Here is a 21,412-nt window from a genome sequence, read left to right as displayed (position 1 = left end):
GTAGCATTTCTCACTCCTTTAAATTTGTTGTTGTTATTGTTGGTTTCGTTTCTTCAGAACTGCAACTCAATACGGTCGGATACACACAAACTCCGTAACTTGTCGTTAACCATTAGCAAGTTCTCCAGCTACAGTCGTGCTAGTTTTTGCGACTGTAGTTGTTGTTGTTGTTGTGTATTTTATGGGCCGCCAGCAAGTACATTTATTGCGGCTTGTACAATTATATTTACCGCTGATATCTCTTCTTACAGATGAAGCAACAGGAGTGTTTTGTTGTCTGGCAGCAGCCAATCCGCGGGCGGGATTCCAGAAGCGCTATTGCGCATGTCCGCAGAGCCACACGTGGTTTGTGTAAACCACACGCACGCAGACGCAAGCAGCGCTTCAGAAATGGCGGCCGAAGGTGGCAGCTCAGCGCTGCAGCTACCGTGCGTTTTTTCACCCAAATCACGACAGTACTTAGCACTGTGTGCTCAGGATGGTAGACTCCGCATTTGGAACACAGACAGTAACACACTTCACCAAGAATACGTGCCTTCAGCCCATTTGAGTGCCACTTGTACGTGCATACATTGGGGACCATGCCGGACAGTCAAGGTACGTGAGGCTGCTATGAAATTCCCTACTGTTAGCTACATTAGCTGGCGAGGCCTGAGCGAGCTGTCTGTGGTAGACTTCATAGAAGTTCTCACACTGAAACACAAAAAGTGTGTTTGATCAGAGGGAAGTGTACAGTCAACACATTATCCTCGGTTGTGGATTCAACAGCCGTTTTTGTGTGTGTGTGTGTGTGTGTGTGACAGAATTGGCTAGCAATGTAGCCACGTTAGCTAGCTTCCAACAGCTGCGCAGAACGCACATGTTGGTCCCACATGGCAACTTAGTTGGTGAAAACACTGACAGTGTCTAAATTTGCTTGTTAAAATTTGATAAGAGTTTTGTAGAATACTCGTGGTTGCTAAAGTAGCACGAAAAATCCTTTTCGTGATATGTTACACGTTTTCAGACACGTTTTAGTTGGTGTTAGCTGTCCTGAGCGTGTGCCACCATGACACCTAATGATCTCCTTCTTTTTACTGGCCGGAATGACACATTTGTATCTAAATCTAATCTAAATAAGTAAATCTGTCAAATTAGGCGTGGCTCTCAGCGACCCCTGGGAGTGTGTTTGTGTCTCCATTTATGTACTGTTGCATGTACCGCCTTTATTTCTAGTTTGTCCAGATGTGTAATATATAAGAAAGTACAAATATTTGGATTTTAGTCAAAGGATTTGCTGGTTGCCATCTGTTATTGTTGTTTTTTCAATATCAAACCAGCCGGTGTTGTGTCTTGACCAAGGATAAACGTCCAAATCTGTGGAGCCTGATCCATGCTAGCTTGTTTGATGTTGCAGGAGGGGCCTCAGAGGAAGAAGAGGAAATCAGAGGCAGGGCAGGTGGAGGAGAAGCCAGACCTGCTGGCAATGGGCACAGCAGCGGGTACAGTTCTCATCTACAGTACAGCAAAGGGGGCGCTGCACTGTACCCTGGTGAGTACAGATATTACCAATGCTTTCAGCACTGCATCACTGCTTTGTGCCTTTAGAATAAAAGAGCCAGCCATGTATATTTAGCGAGAAGCTACAGGTGCACCCCTTGGCCGCAAACGACAAACAGCAGAAAAACTGCCTTGTTAAGTCATTAGCTTAAATAAAAAGCTAAATATAAAAAAAATAAATATATGTGGCTGGATCTCTTCATATTTTTGAATGAAGGTGTTAACCTGTAACCCATGTCGGCTGCATGTTGTCCCTGTCAGGACGGAGGCCACAGTGGGGCGGTGAATTGTGTCCAGTGGCACCCTGAAGACAGCTTGTTATACAGCGGCTCAGACGATACCAACATCGTGGAGTGGGATCTGCAGACTGGCAAGACGCGAAGGTGAGAATCTGCTTTCGTCATTAGACGTATTAAAAGATAAATATCCACGTAGAAATGAGTTCAGGAGTAACAGAGAGGAGCAAGACTTGTCCAGATTTGACGAAACCAAAATACGTTTGTGTCCCATTGGTAGGATTTAAATTATTATGATGCTTTTATGTTTGTAAGTAAGATACAGTATCAAGAAAGAGTTGTGGACTGCTCAAAGCAAGGCCCCTGTTCTACTAAAATCTGAATTCTTGCTAATATCTGTCTTTAATCTGCAAAGTGAACAGATGTGATCAGCACTCACCCCCCGGGTACTTATCACAGTACCACGTTGGAAAAAAAAGATGGTGTATTATGGCTGTTGAAGACTTAAAATAACAACTTCAACAAAGCTAAGATATCTTCAAGGGATAACTCCGCTTTAGTGAAGTGGTCACCCACTGAAGGGGCGTGTAGCTTCAGCAGGCAGCGGTCAGTGCTGCTGAGGTTGTAGGAGCAACTTGACTCTGAAAAAACCTGGAGAACGCGGACAGAAAGCACCATAAGTTATTTATCGAGTTTACATTTTTGTGCACTGGGACGTCTTGTTTTGCTTGAACGGTGTCTAACTTATTCATGGCTGTGATGAATAAGTGAAGGGTTTTTGACTGGTTCTCCCATCTCGTTGCTCTAAACTTCCTCTTGGCTTCACTTTGTTAACCTCCACCACTCCAGCTCCAAGCACTGGTTGTTGGCTCCGTGTTGTACGGGACTCACAATGTTTTAACTTGTTCACACACCACAAACCGGCGCCTGTTCCAGGCAGAAGAGAAGCAACGTGGCACCTTGTTTTATCAGGTCCCGTCACCACAGTTGGACCCTCCTCTAAAATATGTATCTTAAATAAAAAATAGTGTTATTATTATTAATGATAGTAACAACAATACAAATCATAGTGAGAGGAAAGGAAGAACTTGTTTGTTTATATGCAGGACAGTAGGAGGGTTCCACACTAGATCTTAATAGAATTCATGCAGCAGTTCAAGATGGAACTATGGAAGATTTTGCCCTTGAAAAGTCCTGTTAAAAATCAGAATGATTGTGGCTTTACCCTCTCATAAGAACTACTTTTTACGTTTTTGAGCGAATTTGCACGATTGTTGGCTCACTCTCATCAAGTGCCTCCAGATCCTCCTCTAAAATCACGACCCAAGCCTCTTCTAAGGTGAGGCTTCTTTCTTTTTTTCCCATGCGTTTTGCACATGGCAGCGTTGGCGCAACGAATCTCTCCTCCTGAGTGACATAATTTAACTTGCCGTTAAACACTGTGCTGATTGTTGTGAAGTCCACATTCATGGTCCCTTAGACAGCAGAATATCTCATCTGGATCTCAGGACACTAAATGCTATTAATTATCACCTGGTGCTTAAGAGTCAATTCCCAAACACTGAAAACCCCATCGAGCGAGTTCACCGAAGGTTTCTCCTGCATGCATTGACTGTTAGAATCACCCTGAATCCTCACCCGCTCCTTAATTCCCCTTAATGGACCATAAAATGCTTTTGGCGAGTGGTAACAGAAGTGTTAAACAAGAATGAGACTCTGTTGATGTCTCAACCTCTCATTTAAATACTGCAGCAGCAGAAATGGAGTAACAGGAGCCTCTGATCTTACAAACACAGTCTGAAGGGAAATGTTCACCAGAGTAAACGCTGCTGTCTCTGCTGTTGATGCAGTAAGTGGAAGGCGGACCGTGCAGCGGTGACCAGTTTGTGTGTGAGTCCGGACGGTAAACTGCTGCTCTCAGCTGGCCGGGTCATCAAGATGTGGGACTTGGACACCAAGGAGGTTTACAGGGTGAGTCTCTGCACATGAATTTGTTTTTGTATCTTACCTTCATTTAACCGGGAAAGAACAAATTCTTATTTGCAATATGAATACAAGAGCCTCTTTAGGAAGGGGTGGGGGTTCAGAAGTTACAAGACGACACATGCAGCTCCACATGTAAGGTAGCTGACAGCAGAAGCACAGCGACAAATCAACGTTAAAGGAACAGGCTGCACGTAGCAGTGAGAATGTCTGTAACGGTCTGTTTGTATGGAAGTGACAAATCACCCGATTTACTGAGAACTGATGTGAGATGTCTCACTTTGAAGAGCTGAAGAGGGTTATGAGCCAATCAGACATGGCCCTGACTCCTGGAACGGAATTGACTCCATGTTCTGATGAGGTTTTTCTTCCCTCCATTGTGCAGAAATTCACAGGCCACTCAACAGCAGTGACGACCCTGCGCTTCGCCACCTCCAGACCTCCCGACAGCAACGGTCTCTATTTCCTGTCTGGTGCTGCACAGGATCGACTGCTCAGTGTGTGGTACGTGGAAAGGCGGCAGCGTGCTGTGTCACATCGTATAAAATCAATGTTTTGCTCTTTGGCTGGTTATGATGCCTCGCCTTATGTGACTGACGTGAAGTTGTCTCATTGTAGGCAAGTGCGAGAAGATGGAAAGGACAAGAACTCGGTGGTGTCCTTCACACTGACGGATGTGCCACAGCACATTGACCTTGTCACGTCAAACAGCAAGGAAGAGGTGAGGTGGCGTCGGCTGGGAGAGAAATGCCGTCTCAGTTACTGGAAAAATCCCATAAGGGCAGAACTGGTACATCGCCAGACAACTGAAATGAGTTCATATTCTGTATAATTTGTTTATGTTGATAAAGACTGGAGTGATGGTTGCCTGCTGTGATGTTCCTCTCTGGATTGCAGTTGTTGCTTATCTATTTACCAGATGCGTGTGTGTGTGTGTGTGTGTAAATGTCTTTTGGACAGGCGGTGAGGATGGCAGTGGTGTGTAAGGACGGGCAGCTGCATCTCTTTGAGCACTTTTTAAATGGGTAAGCCTCAAAAAAACAACTATCTAATTTTCTTTTAATAATTTAGAGATGATTCTCCATTTACGTGAGCCCTCTATGGGGCTTGTGTGCCCTGCTGGAACTCCAATAACAGGATATTGCACTTGGTCTCTTCTGGGTGGTTTTAAATTTTCCACAGCGTGTCATGTAGGATCAGCGTTGCATAAATCATCACAGCTTATTAATTTAAATGAGTTTTGTACGCTCGCCACCAACATGGCCAGTCCAAACGTCTGTCCCCACAGGCCTTGCAAGAAACCTTTGTCACCCTCGTGCACGGTGCAGATGTCAGACACGAGGGACTCCCCCCTGCCTATCCCCCTGCTGGCAGCCGCCCTGGGAGCTGATAGCCGGACTGTGCTGCTGGCTTACGGCACCCATCTACAGCCTGTGATGGAGCGAGTGGTGAGTTCACGCACGCACATGTGCTGCTACCACCTTATTCTAGTAAAATTGCTTTTTGAACACATTCTGAGTTCCATTTTGAGAACCTTGTTCTGAATTTTTAAACATGAATATGACAAACAGCTTTGGTTGCCTCTGATTAAATTCAGTCCACCTCCTCAATGTCCCGTCACCCTCATCCTCCCATCTGTACAGGAGATCAACACAGCGGAGAGGCATGTCTGTTTGACCCGGAATGTTCAGACCACCTTGTCCCTTTCCATGGCAACCACGGTTTCCAAGGTAACCATTAAGGCTCAAGTATCCATAAAGCATGCCTTCACTCCGATGCCGTGTTTGGGCTTGACTGCACAGGATGGTGAGCAGAGGTTGACCGTGTGTCCAGATGATGATGTAGAAGTTCACATCAGCGGCGACGCACACAACTGAGACCTGTCAGTGTGCGTGGTAGCATTTCCACTCGGTCTCCTAAAGCTGTGCAGTTGGACCAGAATCTCATTTTAGACCAGGAGGCGCGGCGCTGGGGAGGAGACCGGTCCGGGGGAGGAGACCGGTCTGCAGCGTGATGCTCTCTGGTGCATGTCAGAATTAATTCACCCAAACCACATCCATTCAACAGAAGCAGCACTTCTCCTCTAGGTTTTAGGACTTGTGGGAGTTCCTCCTGTTCAGAATTGAACCGTCCTGTCATGTCACACTCTGTGTTGCCTTCTTGCAAATGTCCTCCATGCATGCACTCATTATATTAATTATCATCCAAATGACCAAAAATATTAAGTTTGTTTGCAACAAAACAAATCTATATTGCGTGATCTGAGACATGTTTTTTTGTGAGGAGAAATGTTGTTTAAAATGTACCTGCAGCCTCCTCAGATGTCTTTCCTTTGAGTCGTCACGTTTATCAGCTCCAACATCATCTCTGCTTCAGTCGCCACGGCTCAGTGGGATGCAGACCTCACTGCCAACTAGCACTCTGTCCTTGTTATTTTCTGCTCATCGTGCATCTCCAAATGTGAAAAAATAAAATGCACATGTGTGTGTCTGTCTCAGGTGAAAACCCCAATAGTCAATGCCAAGAGCAGAGTGTTGGTCCCAGGACTTCCTGGTCATCAAGCCCCAGTTAAAGGAACCTCACTGGGATCAGAGAAACGGAAAAAAGACACCGAAACTAAAGAGGTGCGTCTCCTTCTCTTTCTGTCACTGAACAACTGGAAAGAGTGGAAGTCCTGAAATGTCTGCTGAATATCGTTGCCATGAGAACTTAGTATTTTCATCCAAGTCCCCGAAGTGAAGACAATCCACCATGTCAGCTCGGGAGTTTTCATTTATATTTTTATTTTACTTCACAATAGGATTTCCCTTTTCCTTAATGAAAATAAGTTTTTACTTCCCACTTGAATCTAAGTGTGTGACTTGTTAATCACACACTCCTCAAAAGTTCCAAGCATTGTCTGAGCGGAAGCCCAAAGTAAATAAAATGAATCTAACCTCAGAAGTTTCTTTCCCATATTAATATCTGACAGGGTTTATTTATTTAAACTGGATGCAAATCTTTAAAATTTTCCACATTCCAGCCATGCAGGAAGAGAAGCTGAGCCTCAGACTGCAGAGCTGTCCTCTCAGCTCAACTTCACGTTCTGTCTTGGCTGTTAGATGTACGTTCGTTAACGCGTGTGCGATTGGCTGGCGTATGTTTATGGAGTTTGTCCATGTCCCGTGTAGCTGAAGTGACTGTTTCCTCTGCAGATGTCGATAGCGGAGCGGCTCGGTGAAATCGATCTGTCCACCGTCTCCAGTGAGAAGGGAGCAGCTAAAGGGACGCCCTCTTTACAGACAGATAATTTTGCAGTGCTGCTGGTGCAGGGCCTGGAGAGCAGCGACGCCAGCCTCCTAAATGTGAGTATTCCTCTCACACGCCGGCACATGAAACATTCACCTGGAGCTGGGAAGAGAAAATAGATTTTATTTATTGATTCAAATCCCCGTTGTTTATGACAATGAATCGATCCTCCCTTCCATTTGGGTAATGACAGTACGGAAGTGCCACAACTTCCCCTGCTGTGACGTGAAGCTGGAGCCTCCATCTTCACCTGTTTGTTAAACTTCTGTGTCATGTTTTTTTCTTTTTCTACAGAAAGTTTTCCAGACACGTAAAGAGATGGTGATAAAGAAAACGGTTGCTCGGTTACCCCTCCCTGCTGTGTTACCATTGGTGGAAGAGGTGGGTGCTAATCTTGGGCATGCTGGGTTCTTGACTGAGACACCAGTCGGGATCTTCAGTCACACCAGCAGGATTTCTGCTCTATTATGATTTTTAATCAGCCCTCTATCTCCCTACCTGTAGATCACCAGGAGGCTCCAAGGGCACCCTTTCACGTAAGTCAAACCTCGCCAGATTAGCCTTGGTTAGAAGTCCTACAGCCGCGGCGTTGCTCTGTCATAGCGCAACATTCGCTCTCTACTTCCACGATGTAAAAATCCCATTAAGGGAGCCCAAGCTGATGCTAACTCTGCGTTGGGCCCCCAGAACTATCATGGGATCAGAGCGGTCCCAACAGAAAAGGACTGACTGATGTGTTTCTTCTTTCCCACAGGGCATTTCTAATGGTACGGTGGCTCAAAGCGGTGCTCATGCACCACACATCATATCTGGCCTCGGTGAGTCCAACCGCACACATCAGTCTGCTCCTCCTCCTCTTCCTCCTCCTGTCCTTGAGCACCTCCCTTAGTCCCATAGTGCAGGGCTTCCCTGACCACAGACTTAAGGGACTGGAACTTTAGATTCCTCTCTCAAGAGGGGATCCAAGTCTTGCAAAAGCACCTCCTAATCTTAAAATGATGATAGATTAAACTGCTATGTGTCTCAGGTAGCACCCGTGGCTGAAATAAGCTAAATGTTACCAGCATAAGCTGTGGAGCAGCAGCTACTCTGGTTTGGAGCCGATCATGGTCCAGCACTGAGTCAACACGTGTCCGTCAGAATGGAAAACTGGAGCGCTGCTGACGGACTGTGCTTCTTAATTATGTACAAGGCGTCTTGTCTCCAAGATGTTCAACTTAACAAATACAGTACACACACACACACACACACACACTCTCAAGAGTTGACAAATTAGAATGAAGGAATTGAACCTTGGAGCGAGTCCCACATAAATGATTATCTCAGTCATCGTGTTTTGTCTTGACATGTCTTGAATGTATCTTTGGATATTCGCTCGTGTCTATTTAGAATATGGAAGAACGGCCAGGACAGGTTGTGTGGTGTTGTGTTTTCACCTGCGCTTTCACTGACCTATGTGTCCCACAGCTGCCGGACCTGGTCACTCAGCTGGGAGTTCTATATCACATGATTGAGAGCAGAGTGAAAATGTTCCACAAGCTAACAAAGCTTCACGGGAAGCTCTATCTCCTAATGACACAGGTAGGTTCGCTCGCCATTCCTGTTCTCGTGTGGTTGGTCAGGATGTTGTCGTGTATCTGTGCGTTCAGTCCCAGTATGAAGAGCCGCCTGTCCTCTCACTGTCAGAGCTGCTGCTGGTGAGTCCAGCTGTGCATTTGTCATCGCGCACACGGATGCAAATAGTCGTGTTACGATTTCTGACGACAAACCCACTGAAGACAAACCTGGCCATGGAACTGCAATACCTCATCAATGTATATAAAGAAAATTGATAACTATGTTGCTCATTTATCCTTTTACTCTGTGTCTATTCAAAAAGATCATTTGCTTTTTTTTTTAAATGTAAGGATTTTTTGCTTATCTTGTCAATTCAGAGGATCTTTTGTCACTTTGGGCTCTTAATTGTGGTGAAAAATTCTGTTTTTATCATGTAATCAGGGTACATAGAGCCTGGAAAGGTCCTTGAATTGGAAAGTAGCTATTTTTAGGCCTGGAAAAGTTTTTGAAAATAAAGCCGGACAGTGTTTGAGATGTCAAAGAAGTTTGCCTCACAAATACCAGGATGTTGGTGTACATGTGGTTCAGTAAAGATGGTCAGGAAAGTGACCTTTGACACATGTTCAAGTCGCTCCACATTAGTTTCAGTTAATGCTGGTAAACTCTATTTATGTCCATAAATTTCAGACATTTCGAAGAATGTTTGGTGATGAAAATGTTTCCTCAAACATTGAAAAAAGTCTTGGAATCTGATGAGTGAAAGTGTGTGAACCCCAAAGTTTCATCAGTTACCCTGAAAATCAATCAACAGATGTGTCAGCCATGAAGATAATTGTTAGTTGCAGCCCTACGCGGCGGTGCGTGGCTGCCAGTCGTTAGTCTGCCAATCTTGTGAATGGTGGTGTGTCTCTGCCAGTGATGTCATCACTCAAGGCGTCAGCGGGGTCGCCCAGCGGTCCAGTGCTGTGCTGTAATCTGTCGTGGTTTCGCCTGGCGCTCTTTGTTTACAACTCTCACTGCCGCGTGACCCCGTCATGATGTCCTGAAACCAACCAGAATCCGGCTACAGCGTCATGTGGCCTTTTTGTAACTTGTGGCCTCAAAAACAAGGGGGGAAAAGTTGAACCTCTACCCATCTTGTCCTTCACCACTAGGTGGCGATAAATGACCACAGCAACACAGTGACAGATGTTGACCACACTGCTAAGCTGGTGTATGAGGAGGGTAAGTGGTCATGTTCAGCTGATTCCTTCTTGTGTTTGTCCTCTGATGTGTTGAGTGATGTTTTGAGTGGGTGGGAGCAGTGTGCGTTGGAGTCTGTCTGTCTCTCTCTCTCTCTCTCTCTCTCTTTTTTCAGTTTCTGGCTCATTAGTTGAACTCCTTAAACCTGCTACGGTGCAACAGGTTACTTGCTTGAAATCAATGCATTCTTCATTTATTCTTTTCTCTTTTTTTTTTTTTTGACTCGTTGCCTTGTCAGTTCATCTTTTTGACGTATCAGAACCCTCCATGAAATCAGCGCCGTATCAGTGAAGATTTATGAAGGCGATGTTGCTCATCATGCAGCCACTCTTGGCAATGCACTGCACGCAAACATGGCTCCTGTTGCCTGGCAACCTGACCAGCAGCATTCAGATCTTCTCTTTAGAGCGGAACAACAAGGCCCTGGTCTGTTCACCCTCACTTCTCATTACCGTACAGTACAAAATACTTTATTGTACAGGGGAAGGTGGGAATTGGCACTCATAAAATAATTTATTATTATTATTATTCCAGTAGCTCTATTAGTGATGCGGGATGTGAAGGACTCTTTTTAAAGCGGATGAACAGCGTTGTCAGGCCTGTCTGAGTGCGAAGGAAGCAGTTTTGTCTCACTAGTTAGTGAATCAGGTCTAGAGTTTGAACCAGAACAGTGAGCTGCTTTAGTGCTCATTCACCAGTCTCATTCTACACTGGGAATGTTGATCCAGATCTTCCTTTTGTTAGCACAGGGTGCTACTGGCTTACTAGCCTTGAGCAAGTCGTGGCTTCATGTAGCCAGAGGGGCTAATCAGCTGCTAGCAAGCTTGTTTCTGTGCTGTAAGCTAGGCTAGTGACACATGAATGATCCACACGGTGGTGAACCACATGGACCAAACACTCATTATTACTCCACACACTTCACAAATCCTCCTGATGGCGGCGCTCTTCATATCCCACACCGAATAAGAAAAAGATGAACCTTGATGCTTTAAACCAACTTGGGAGCGGACGAACAAGTTAAAGAAGTGCAGTTAGATGCACCATGATGTCACTCGTTGGTGCACAAGCACCAGGGATCTGTGACTGAGTGAATACACTGTCGATGCGTGACGTGTCCTCAGTTACAGTTCTGGAACCATGTGGCGGGGCAGGTTTGTGTGTATGGGTGTGTTTCTGTCCGTCCTGGGCGCCCCAGCAGGTTCCTTCAGGTGTGATCGGATTAATCACATGACTCTGTTGGTGCAAACATTTACCCACCTGCAGGTAGATTGTCCTCAGAGATTTACACACCTTAATTCCAGACCCTTAATGGAAAGGTTTGTTTTTAATTATTAGCATAATTAGCCTGTAATTGGCAAGCTTTGCTCTTTCTGAATTGATGTTTCAACAATTGTTTTCCTGCCACTTCCTCCTTTCAAAGGAAGTGTGCCATGTTAACCAGCCTTGTTTGTCCAATAGATTTTTACAGTTCCTTCTCTCAGTAAACATGCAGACAGAAGTGACATACGTCCACTCCACTGAGGCCTGTCGGGATGGCGGCTAAAATGACACCCCCACCCCCCTTTCATCCGCTGAAATATACAGAACCTTGTCTCCATCAATTAAAAGAAAAAAAAGACAGATGTGTCCTTGATGAAATATTCCTATGGTGAATCAGAATTTTGAGATTTATAAATGATTTGAGTCTAATTCTGACTTTACATTTGAGACTTTAGGCTCATCTCAAAATGATGGAATACTGTAAATATGAAGGCTAAGTTTTAATCTTTTAATAAGCCCCCCGTTCACAAGTCCTGCGAAACCCTTCTGCACAGGCAGATTTGTGCCTGCGTCGATGAAATAAAATCAGCTTTGCCGTGTCAACTCATCTCTCCACTCTCTTGTCCTTCACAGAATCTTCAGATGAAGATGATGCCTCTGGTGATGAAGGTCTTCCTGGGGATGACTCGGATGTAAGTGATGATAGACCGGCCTGTCAGAAAGATGCTACGGTCGACTGGCACAGCCAGTGAGACGGGTGACGGTGAAGGGAAAATAAAGTCCTCTGAAGGTGTAGTGGGGAACAGCTTCAGTGTGTGTGCGACTTGCTGTTTTCATGATGATGATGATGTCGGGTCCAAAAGCTGGCACAAGGGTTGGGGGTCTGGCGAATGCAGGCTCCGTGATCCATCAATATCCCACTAAAACGGTTTGAATCGGCATTTGATTCACTCCTCATTTCTTCAGGGTTCCTGCAGGGCCTCAAAAAGCCTTGATCCAAAATCAATATTGTGCTCTTCAATGTTATTTTTGTCTTAAAAATAGAGAGATTTAGGAAGAGGATTCAATGTTGCCCAGACTATAGTAATATAATGGGTATAAATCCCAGCACGCCAATAGGTCGCTGAGTTCACGGACCCTGGTCCGCCTCGCGGAGAACACCCAGCTAGCAAGCGTGCCAAACACCAGAAGTCTTCCTGCAGTATTTCAGGATGTATTTTTGCAAGTAAACTACAGCAGATGTTTTTTCTGAGAAACAAACTTAGCATTGAGATGCTTGTGCTCTATGTCCTCAGAACTGGGAAGAGGAGGAGGTGATGGAGGACGCAATGGAACGCGAAGAAGAGGACGAGGCGGATCCCGACAGAACAGATTCCAAAGCCAACGGGGAGGACGACATGGAGCACGAAAATGAGAGCGAAGAAGAATGAAACTGAGACAAAATTTCAATCACACAAAAAATGGACCTGAAAGAGCTATATATATGAATACTTTCATTTTTATTTTCATGCTTTGATTTTATTATGAGAACAAATTATGGTTTTACAAAATTCTGGGACACATGTTGGACTTCGGGCAGGTGGGCCTGCCTCACAACATTCAGCCGCGATGCCGCTGAACTCTCGCTCCCTTTCGGGTTCTCCGGTCTGAGGAACCGATGCGACATTTGAAGGAGGCCAAAACACTTTGACACGCGGAATCGATGCGTTCTGTCCTCCTGTTTTGTCAGCTTTAATCTGCATCCTGGTTCTGTGTCCTGATGAGTTTGCATCGAAAATGACTAAAGATAATTTGATGTTCCAGTCTGCCTACAATTCAGTCTGCATTCCAAATGCTGTGTCATCATATCCAAAAGAATATTACATTAAACTGTCTTGCTTTACAGTAGATGAGTCAGCACTGTCTGGTTTTGTTGTACTCAGCCATGCAGGCTCTCTGGAACATGTTGTTCTTGTTCATGGCGGCGCAGGTTAGGAGGTGGAATGCAGGCTGTTTGATGGGTTGCGACCTGCTCGATCCAGAAGTGGGCTTGCTAGGCAAGACCATGCATCATGACCCCCACAGTGTAAATCTGTGTGTACAGTGAAGTGTTTGTACGAGCTCTTCCCTCTACAACTACCCCACCAACCGTTGGGATTAAACGAACCTCCTGTAAAGTGTCCATAATTCCAGTTTTTTTTTTATTTCCAGACTTGCTGCAGCCCTCCTGTTTTAACTGTTCTCTTTACACATGCCTAGAACCCTGAGTTACACGGGAGAAATGCAGAAAAGAAAATGTGAACTTTGCTCAAATAGCTGAATAAATGGGTTTCTAAAATGGTTCTTTACTCGTGTGTGTGTGGGTGGGGGCGGGGGGGGGTGATATGAGAACACAAGGACGCTGCTGCTTGGCACTGATGGACATTAAAAAAAAAGTGTTATTAAGAAACTGAAAATTAATGTTGACGTTGTGATTTTAACCCAAAGGTTAATGGTGCAGGCGTGGATGGGGGGGAGTAATTAAATATCCTCTTGAATGGCCTGTGTTTCATAATGGAAATAGTTGAATTAATTAAACTTTCCATTAAAATACTCGACAAATGCACTTACAATTGTTTCTGTAATAGACAAACAGTAGTTGTTCAAGCAGCTCACTTATTTACAACACGGCCCCAAAAAATTCAATGTAACAACTGGTAAAGAGCTCTTTTTTTTTTTTTTTAAATTGCAGGACACTTGCAGCTTGTATTTTGTTTAAAGACTCAATTAAATACACTGTTTTTCAGAGCTGAAAACGCGGCGTTGCAGGGCTCTTAATGATGAAGCTCCATCCTGTCTGAAAGAACTCAGTATTCCTTCCTGGCCTACCAGAGCGCTCCGCTCCCAGAATGCAGGTCTGTTGGTGACTCCCAGTATCTCTAAGAACAGACTGGGACGTAGAGCCTCCAGTTACCGGGCTCCTTCACTGTGGAACCAGCATCTCTCCATGGCTCAGAGAGGCAGACACTACATTTATGTCTAGGCTTAAGACCTTCCTTTCAGTTAGGGCTGGCTCAGGTTGCTCTGAACCATTTTATAGCTGTGCTACTATAGGCTTAGACTGCATGGAGCCCTCTCCTCTCCTCTCCTCTCTCCTCTCCTCTCCTCTCTCCTCGCTGCACATTTGTGAACTGTCATTATCATTTCCTGTTGCACTTTGTAGTTTGGCCTTGGTGTCTCGCAGTCTCTCTGTGTTTCCTCAGATCCTCCAGAACTCCATCTCTCTGCACCAACCACCGCCTGCGTTGCCCCCCTTTCCCCTGCTGTTGAACTGGCCTGCGCTCCCCTCCCATGAACCAGTCTGCCATCCAGTCCCCCATCAAGCTGGCTTGCTCTCCCTGCCTCCCTTGCCTACCAGAAGCTTCCTTCCTCAACTGTTATTAACATTTCCATGTTTCCCACATTTTGTGTTATAAACTGTTGTCTGTAACAACATCTCCTGCACGTCTGTCCCTCCTGGTGAGGGATCCCTCCTCTGTTCACCCTGAGGTTTCTCAGATTTTTCCCTGTTAAAGGTTTTCTATGGAGTTTCTCCTCAGTCGATGTGAGGGTCTGAGGACAGAGGATGTTGTTGTGATGCCATGAAGCCTGGAGACAAACTGGTGGAGAAAACGGGCTCTACAAATAAAATGGCCTTGCCTTGCCTTGCCAGTGACAGGAGAAATGGCTGAGAAGCACAAGGCTTCATTCAATTATCCATCTCAAATACTGTCGAACTAACAAAGCAGCAAGACCGGGGTCAGTATCGGTTCTGCAGCTCTACGCTGGTCTCGAGCCGGAGGACTAGAAGGGGCTGAAGACCCAGGCTGAGGTGGCCACGTTTCTTCTGGACAGGTAAGCTAACGTTTGCAAACAAATCATAGAAATGACTCAAGTCACCAACTTTAGCCTCCGACAGGCTCATGCTGTTTCCGTTAGTGTGTGACGTCATCACCAACGAAATCGACCACATGACCTGTCTCTCTTATGACTGCTATTCCAACTCTTACCTTATGTGGTTAGTTGTGTCAACCTGGTAAAGAGTAGACTAGATTAGTGCAGCCGCAGTGAGAGCGACACCGACCTACCTGGACCTTGAAATGTTGAAAATGGCACCTTTAAATGTGGAGTTCAGGGCAAAGGGAAGCGCCAGGAGAGCACGTTAGCTAGGGTGAGCAAACACCCTGCTTTCCCAGGACATGTCCGCTTGTCACATCCGAATTTGTGTCTTTGGTTAGAGGCAGTGGTTTGTTATAAAACAATATTCTACTGGAAACTTCAAATGTATTGAAATAAGGCATCTTTGAGTAAACTTCGAGTATCATTTGAGTATCTCATTGCCGAGCTGAGTGTCCTGGTGGTAAAAATATGGTCACCCTGACGTTAGCACAGCAGTGCTACTTTTTCGTTGAAGATTATATCGTTGACAAATGTATGCTAGTTGCTGCTGTATTGTGGTCATGGTCGTACCATAATCTCTCAGAATTAGAACAATGTCAGTCATTTTGGTCCCTTTGGACTGCGTCGACCCCAACATGTTAGTGAGATACCATAATTACCCTGGCAAGGCCGAGCTCTACACCTCTTTACCTCTGGCAAGGGAAGCACAGCACCAGTCAGCTTCAGTGAGTCTCCTCTTGAATTCCAAATGTAAACTCCAAGTTTTGGGTGAGAAAGAACCTGATTACAAATCACCGTGGAGCTTATTTACTGGCTGGAAGCCTCACCGTTCGTCCTTGAATTAGTCCCGAGGGTCTCAGATGATGAGGGAGAGCTGCGGGGTCTCATCATTACCGTTTCAAAGAGAGGATCTCTGCCTGACATTATTGACATGAACTTCCTTGCCATTAGACGTCAGATCATGGCGAAAGGCGGCATGGGCTCACAAACGCAGCTCCTGGTTGAGCTGCATTTTGTCAACTTCAACTGAGGGACGAGGAGTCTTTCATTTTTCCAAAAATAACCGGCGATGACTGGTTTCTCTGAGCCACTGGTAACCACACATGAACTGTTAAATAAGAAATGTCAGTGTTCCACCAAGCTACAATTGTGTGAATGAACATTGCATATTTTGCATATTGAATAATGCATTTATGAGTGGGTATGAATAATGAATGTCATGCGTAATTCAATGCCCAACTACAATACTGAAAACTTTTCAAAGCATGAGGAGAAAAAAAAAACCCAGAGAATCTGCATCCTCCATCACATTTTTTTCCCGCCGTCAAAGCGGAAAGGAAAGGTGCGCTGTCAGCAGCTGTGGAAGAGTGAAACTGACCCGGGGTCCTGGCTTCTGATGTAATACAGCTAATGAGACAAATCAAAGAGGACAAGAACAAGGAGGAGTACCAGTGGGAAAATTGTATTAATGATAAAGAAGATTGAATAAAAGTCTGATCAGATGAAACTGAATCCCAAATCGACAAACTCTTGACGACACGCTACGCTTTTGTATCTTGAAAACATAAAACGATTAAAGACTCATTTATGCTCAGCGTTAACTACGCATATGTGTACGGACGGAGCCTTTTGTCCATACTCTGCGTTCATTTTGTCCATGTTTCTTCCCGTTTCCATGACTAAATACAGCAGTACCACCAGAAATCGTGGGGGCAGTGTTGCTGTCACTAGCCGAGACATAGCTGAAGTGAGACACAAAGAAGAAATGGCAACGTTTTGAGGAGAGATTGTGTGAGTTTTGTCTTTTATGCAAGATATACATTTTCAATACCTCCTCCACAGTCGCCACGTTTGTCTTTGAGTTTGTTGTTGTCACAAACTCCTGACTGTGGGCTGCCCCCCGGTGGATGTATTGGTTAACATCCATGCCAGCGTAAAGGACACATGGTAGCACGTGAGCAGTGACGGTCACGTCATGAAGGGCTTTTTGTGACGTTGAAGTTGGTTCACAAAAGCAGATAAATTACAACAATAAGACATTTGGCATTTCCGAAGCAGGAAAACTGTCTCCCCTCCCCCCATTCCGGTCTGGAACTTCTGAGATTGCTTTGCTGTGTGGAGGGCAACACCACAGACCCCTGAACACCAGAACGTTTTCACCGCCATTGGGACAGGCCTGTCAGGACACTTTTTTTGGGGTGAATAAAGGATAATTAAAAGAGAAAGCCCTGCGATAAGTGCTTATTTAACATATATACTAACTTACTGGCTGCCAGCAGCAATTTATCAACGAAAGAACATATGTGTTGTGTTGTGAAAATGCCTGCTATGGCTGACACAGAGACGTGAGTCCAGAGTAAAAAAACAACAACAAAAAACTTGCGAGTGTAAACGCGCAGGAGAAAACACAAGAACAGGCTTGAAAATGAGATGGAAAGGCAATGAGAGTTGCTGAGGACGGGTGTGCAAATCCAGCTCTGAGCACTCTTTCAGATTATTGCTGCGGCTCCAACCGTTCGCTGTCACCTGTCATTTCAGTGTCAGATTGACGCAAAGCTCCTTCACATTTTCTCGCCCCCTTTTATTAGATCCATGACGCGTTCAGGGACGTTGGTGCTCTTATTGCACGATTTCCCCCGTCCTGTAGATGATGTCATCAGATCCCATCCTCAATGACCCGAGACTGCTCACAGATTCCTGAAACATTCCTCCCCTGCCGGGTATATTGTATGAAATATATGCAGTTGTTTATTGAGTACATTGAACCTTGACTGATTCAAATGTAAAGTGGGGGAGTTATCTGCAACTACCATTTCTGAGAATGAAAATAGCAGCCAGAACGCATCCTGTGTCCAAGCTGTCTTTTTCTTCCATCCTCTCCAAGCAGTGCAGGCGGTAACACTTAAAGTCTTCAGCTTTTGTTAACCCATGGAATGGAAGTTCTAACTCACCTGCTGGCTTCAAACATTATCTTCACGCTTTCATTTCATGTGTAAATGTATGTAATAGGGTGATCCGCCAGTCTCCCGAGGCAAGCACTGCACCACAATACCATGGCACATCAGTCAGAAAACCCCTGGATGTGCCTCAGTCGGAGTTCCCCCATGAATTTCTATAAGCTCCCACAAGCTTTTTCCCATTTCAGCAGAGCAAACCCAGCAGATGAAGGGGGCAGAGGGCGCTTCTAGATGTGCTTCAACTGCAGATGGGGGACGTCGGACCGTCTCGTTGACCAGGAATAACAAAGAACCCTTTGAGTGTCATGACAAGTGGCTGCAACAAACTGTCCTCCTGCCATGTCCACTGAGAATTATGCATAACATGCAGAGCTCAAAGCTGCAATCAGCAGCATTTTCCTAGAAACAAAATGGAGATATTTTTTTTACAACTTAATCTGGCTCAATCACCACTTAGGGGCCACGAGGCGAGTGTGGTGGTGACTGTGTCTGCACAGCCGCTGTCCTGTCCTTGTATTTTAATGTTTTTGTGTTGTCTGGTTGTTTCTCAGCAGGGAAACACAGCGACCAGACCACGTTAACTCCAGAGAAAATGGCAGATGCACGCCGTGAAATGGAGAAAAGGAAATACGACGTGGAGCCAAAGGACAAGCGGCCGAAGCTCGGTCCAGAAGGACAGTGAATATTGGTTTGACTTTGAAGCAATCAAGGAGAGGCCGGGGATGAGGAGTGACCCGGAGTCGGCCTGCGTTCTGCTGGACAGGTAGGGGACAAACAGCCGGGCTTTGCTGGTGCGAGCCAACATGTAGCCTGTCCTAGGTTAGCACACACGTGGCCCAGGGGGGCCCACGCTCCTGGTGGTACTGAGACTTGGAGGAGGGGCCGAGCTTGAATGAATGATGTGTTTACTAGCCGCAGCGCACCAAGCTGTGTATTCCACCTTTAAATAGAAGCTCTGGTATTCCATCTGAGGTAATACAGTCAGCATCAAGTGTCCTAAATGGGAAGATTTGATGTGATTTAAATGAAGTGGTAAATCTGTAGAGCAGCTCTTGTTTTCATCATGAATGAGAAAACTTCCTTCAGAGGTTGGCTTCGGTCGAAGCTTCCAGCTTTCCCTCAGACGTACTTCCAGTAACATGAAAGTTGTCATGCTTTTGTTTCTGTCGCTGCAGAAAACTTGCCAGAAGTCATTTCCTGCAACAAGAAACATTTTCAGATATCACATTTGACATTTTGACACATTGAAGTGAAATCTTGATGCTTTTCAACTTTATAGTTTGGGTGCCACAAAAAAAAATCGCATCCCGGGTGGATTTTTTTTTTCGAAAAACTTTTTTTTTTTTTTTTACTGACCACTGGTCATTAGTCTCTACATCCTGAGATGTGTGTGTGTGTGTGTGTGTGTGTGTGTGTGTGTGTGTGTGTGCATAATTATCTTAAGAGTTAAGGAACTACTCCACCCCATAAGGCACCGCAAATGATTTCCTAGACCCAGCGTTCTTCCATCTAACGAAGTTTCACGAGCATCTGAGCATTTTGTCGGCAAGCTGAGACGTAAATGATGTCAGTCAACTTTTAATCTGCGGATGCTCAACGTTTCTCATCAGGAAGAGGAACCTGCTACTAGCTTCCTCTCAAACGATGGCCAGAACTCGTGAAATTGAAAATGGCCGACAGTTGCTGGCTCAGTTTGCGTTTCCATGGCAGCAGCGCGCTCCACCTATCTATCGAGACGTGGCTGGTACGCGTAAGGGTTTGTGGGTATTGCAGCATTTCTTTCCCAGATTGTATATCTATTTTTCTTGAAACGAGGTCTATGAAGTCAAGGCTTGTTCTTGAGCAGATGCCCACTTAGCTGATTATTAACTCCTCCTCCTCACTCCTCTGACTCCTGGAGACAATGTGGGTGGTTACTGTCGAGCTCTAGACCCCACAGAAGGTTCCACCTGTAGAAGGTTCCCAGAGGCTTCAGAAGTAGAGTAGGAGGCGGAGCTTTCAGCGATCAGGCACCCCCTGTGTCTGAGAGTTCACTTGACGCTCTCCATTTTGTTAAAGCGTCTTAGTTTTCATCATTATTTAATCTATTTACTCAGGAGTGGGCAGACAATTGCTGATGCATCATAATGACCCACTGAGCCAATTAAGAGGTCAAGCTGGCTCTCGCTCGCTCACATCCTTGTTCCTGCTGACAACAGATAACAGCTGATAACGTTTGATGGCTTCGTCTGCGCAAGATCCATGAAACAGACACAAAAGGACGCTCTGCTGGCATCGGTTACTGCTGCAGTTGTCAGACTGTTCATCACCTGGAACAGCTGAGTGCTGTTTTTATGTTTGCAGCTCTGCAGTTCACCGACGCACAGTACCGTGGCCTCGATGGATTCCGAGAATCAAATCGCCTGCATTTCCCTGACTTGGACACAGTTACAGTATTTTCTCCTGAATTCAGAGTTTGAGACGATGAAACTGTTTTCACATTCATCTGGTAAAGTTGCCTGTTCACCTTAATTAATGTGTCCTAGTGTAGATGTTGTCCAGTAACACCCAAGTGCCCCCCCCACCCCCCACCCCCATTTCTAAAGCTGAATCAGGCCAAGACTTCACCTGTAGCCTCGAGACAAAATGTCCTTAAACGAACTACGGCAGTCACACAGGATGACCCCTCGACGCAGGGAAGACAAATTGCGTTATAATGTGACACAAAATGAGAAATCGATAACCAGATGATGATGATGAATGCACCAAATCCTGTGGCGGTGAATATTACGCACAGCCAAAACAGAAGTCTCCATCACACATGCGTCTGGGGATGACACGTGGGGTTGGAACGCATCTCCTGTACCCACTTGTGATCGGATCCCACTTCACTGCCACATGTGCAAAGGTTCAGGTTCATGGTTTGCGTTCTCTTTTGCCTGTAGCTTTCGTGCTTCTTTTGTGCTCTCCTTATTTGAGTTAGTCAGAAAGAGAGGGAAAAAATTCCAAACCGGCATGTTCTAGATAAGCCAAACCACCAAAGATGTGTGACATAAGTCGAGACAGAACACCGACACTCAAGTTCGGAAAACATCTACCGTCTGAATATTGAACAACGCTGTTGAAGTGGTTGGAAGGCGTTACCTGAATGGTACTTGGCTACTTTTGAAACAATCCGCTTATGTTCGTCATCTTTTCGCTCCATGCAAACATCTCAGGTTGCCATGTGGATTGAAACAATGAGCAGCAGACAGAAAAGGGACGTCTGTGGCTACGATGGAACCATGAAATCCTGGCCCTCGTTCCCAGAGGCACAGTCGTCAATGTAGCCGATGACTGTATCTTTCTAAACTGAAGTAAAAGCAGCCATGTTTAATGGTGCTAGATTCTTAACTTGTGGGTGTTCCTAAGTGGGATTCAACAAACCAATTTAGTGCTGGAAATAAACAAATGTGTGGTAAGAATGGAATAGAG

The 21,412-nt window shown here is 45.4% G+C and overlaps 1 protein-coding gene across 1 annotated transcript; it reads left to right on the top strand.

The window, feature by feature from the left end:
* Positions 1 to 359: 359 nt before the first annotated feature.
* wdr43 (WD repeat domain 43) lies at positions 360 to 13,431 on the top strand. Its single transcript, XM_086181857.1, has 18 exons — positions 360 to 597; positions 1,397 to 1,531; positions 1,801 to 1,922; positions 3,626 to 3,746; positions 4,144 to 4,262; positions 4,377 to 4,479; positions 4,719 to 4,783; positions 5,047 to 5,206; positions 5,402 to 5,488; positions 6,257 to 6,382; positions 6,953 to 7,102; positions 7,341 to 7,427; positions 7,551 to 7,582; positions 7,801 to 7,864; positions 8,514 to 8,627; positions 9,758 to 9,827; positions 11,739 to 11,797; positions 12,401 to 13,431. Exons 1-18 carry the CDS (start codon positions 391 to 393, stop codon positions 12,533 to 12,535), a joined length of 1,956 nt encoding a protein of 651 aa, XP_086037983.1. The 5' UTR covers positions 360 to 390; the 3' UTR covers positions 12,536 to 13,431.
* The last annotated feature ends 7,981 nt before the right edge of the window (positions 13,432 to 21,412 follow it).

Source organism: Aulostomus chinensis, chromosome 17, assembly GCF_037954235.1.
Source record: "Aulostomus chinensis isolate RoL2024-O1b breed Wild chromosome 17, RoL_Achi_v1.0, whole genome shotgun sequence".
Classification (NCBI taxonomy): domain Eukaryota; kingdom Metazoa; phylum Chordata; class Actinopteri; order Syngnathiformes; family Aulostomidae; genus Aulostomus; species Aulostomus chinensis.
The sequence above is the reverse complement of the archived record's forward strand: the minus strand, read 5'-3'. Positions and strand labels throughout refer to the sequence as shown.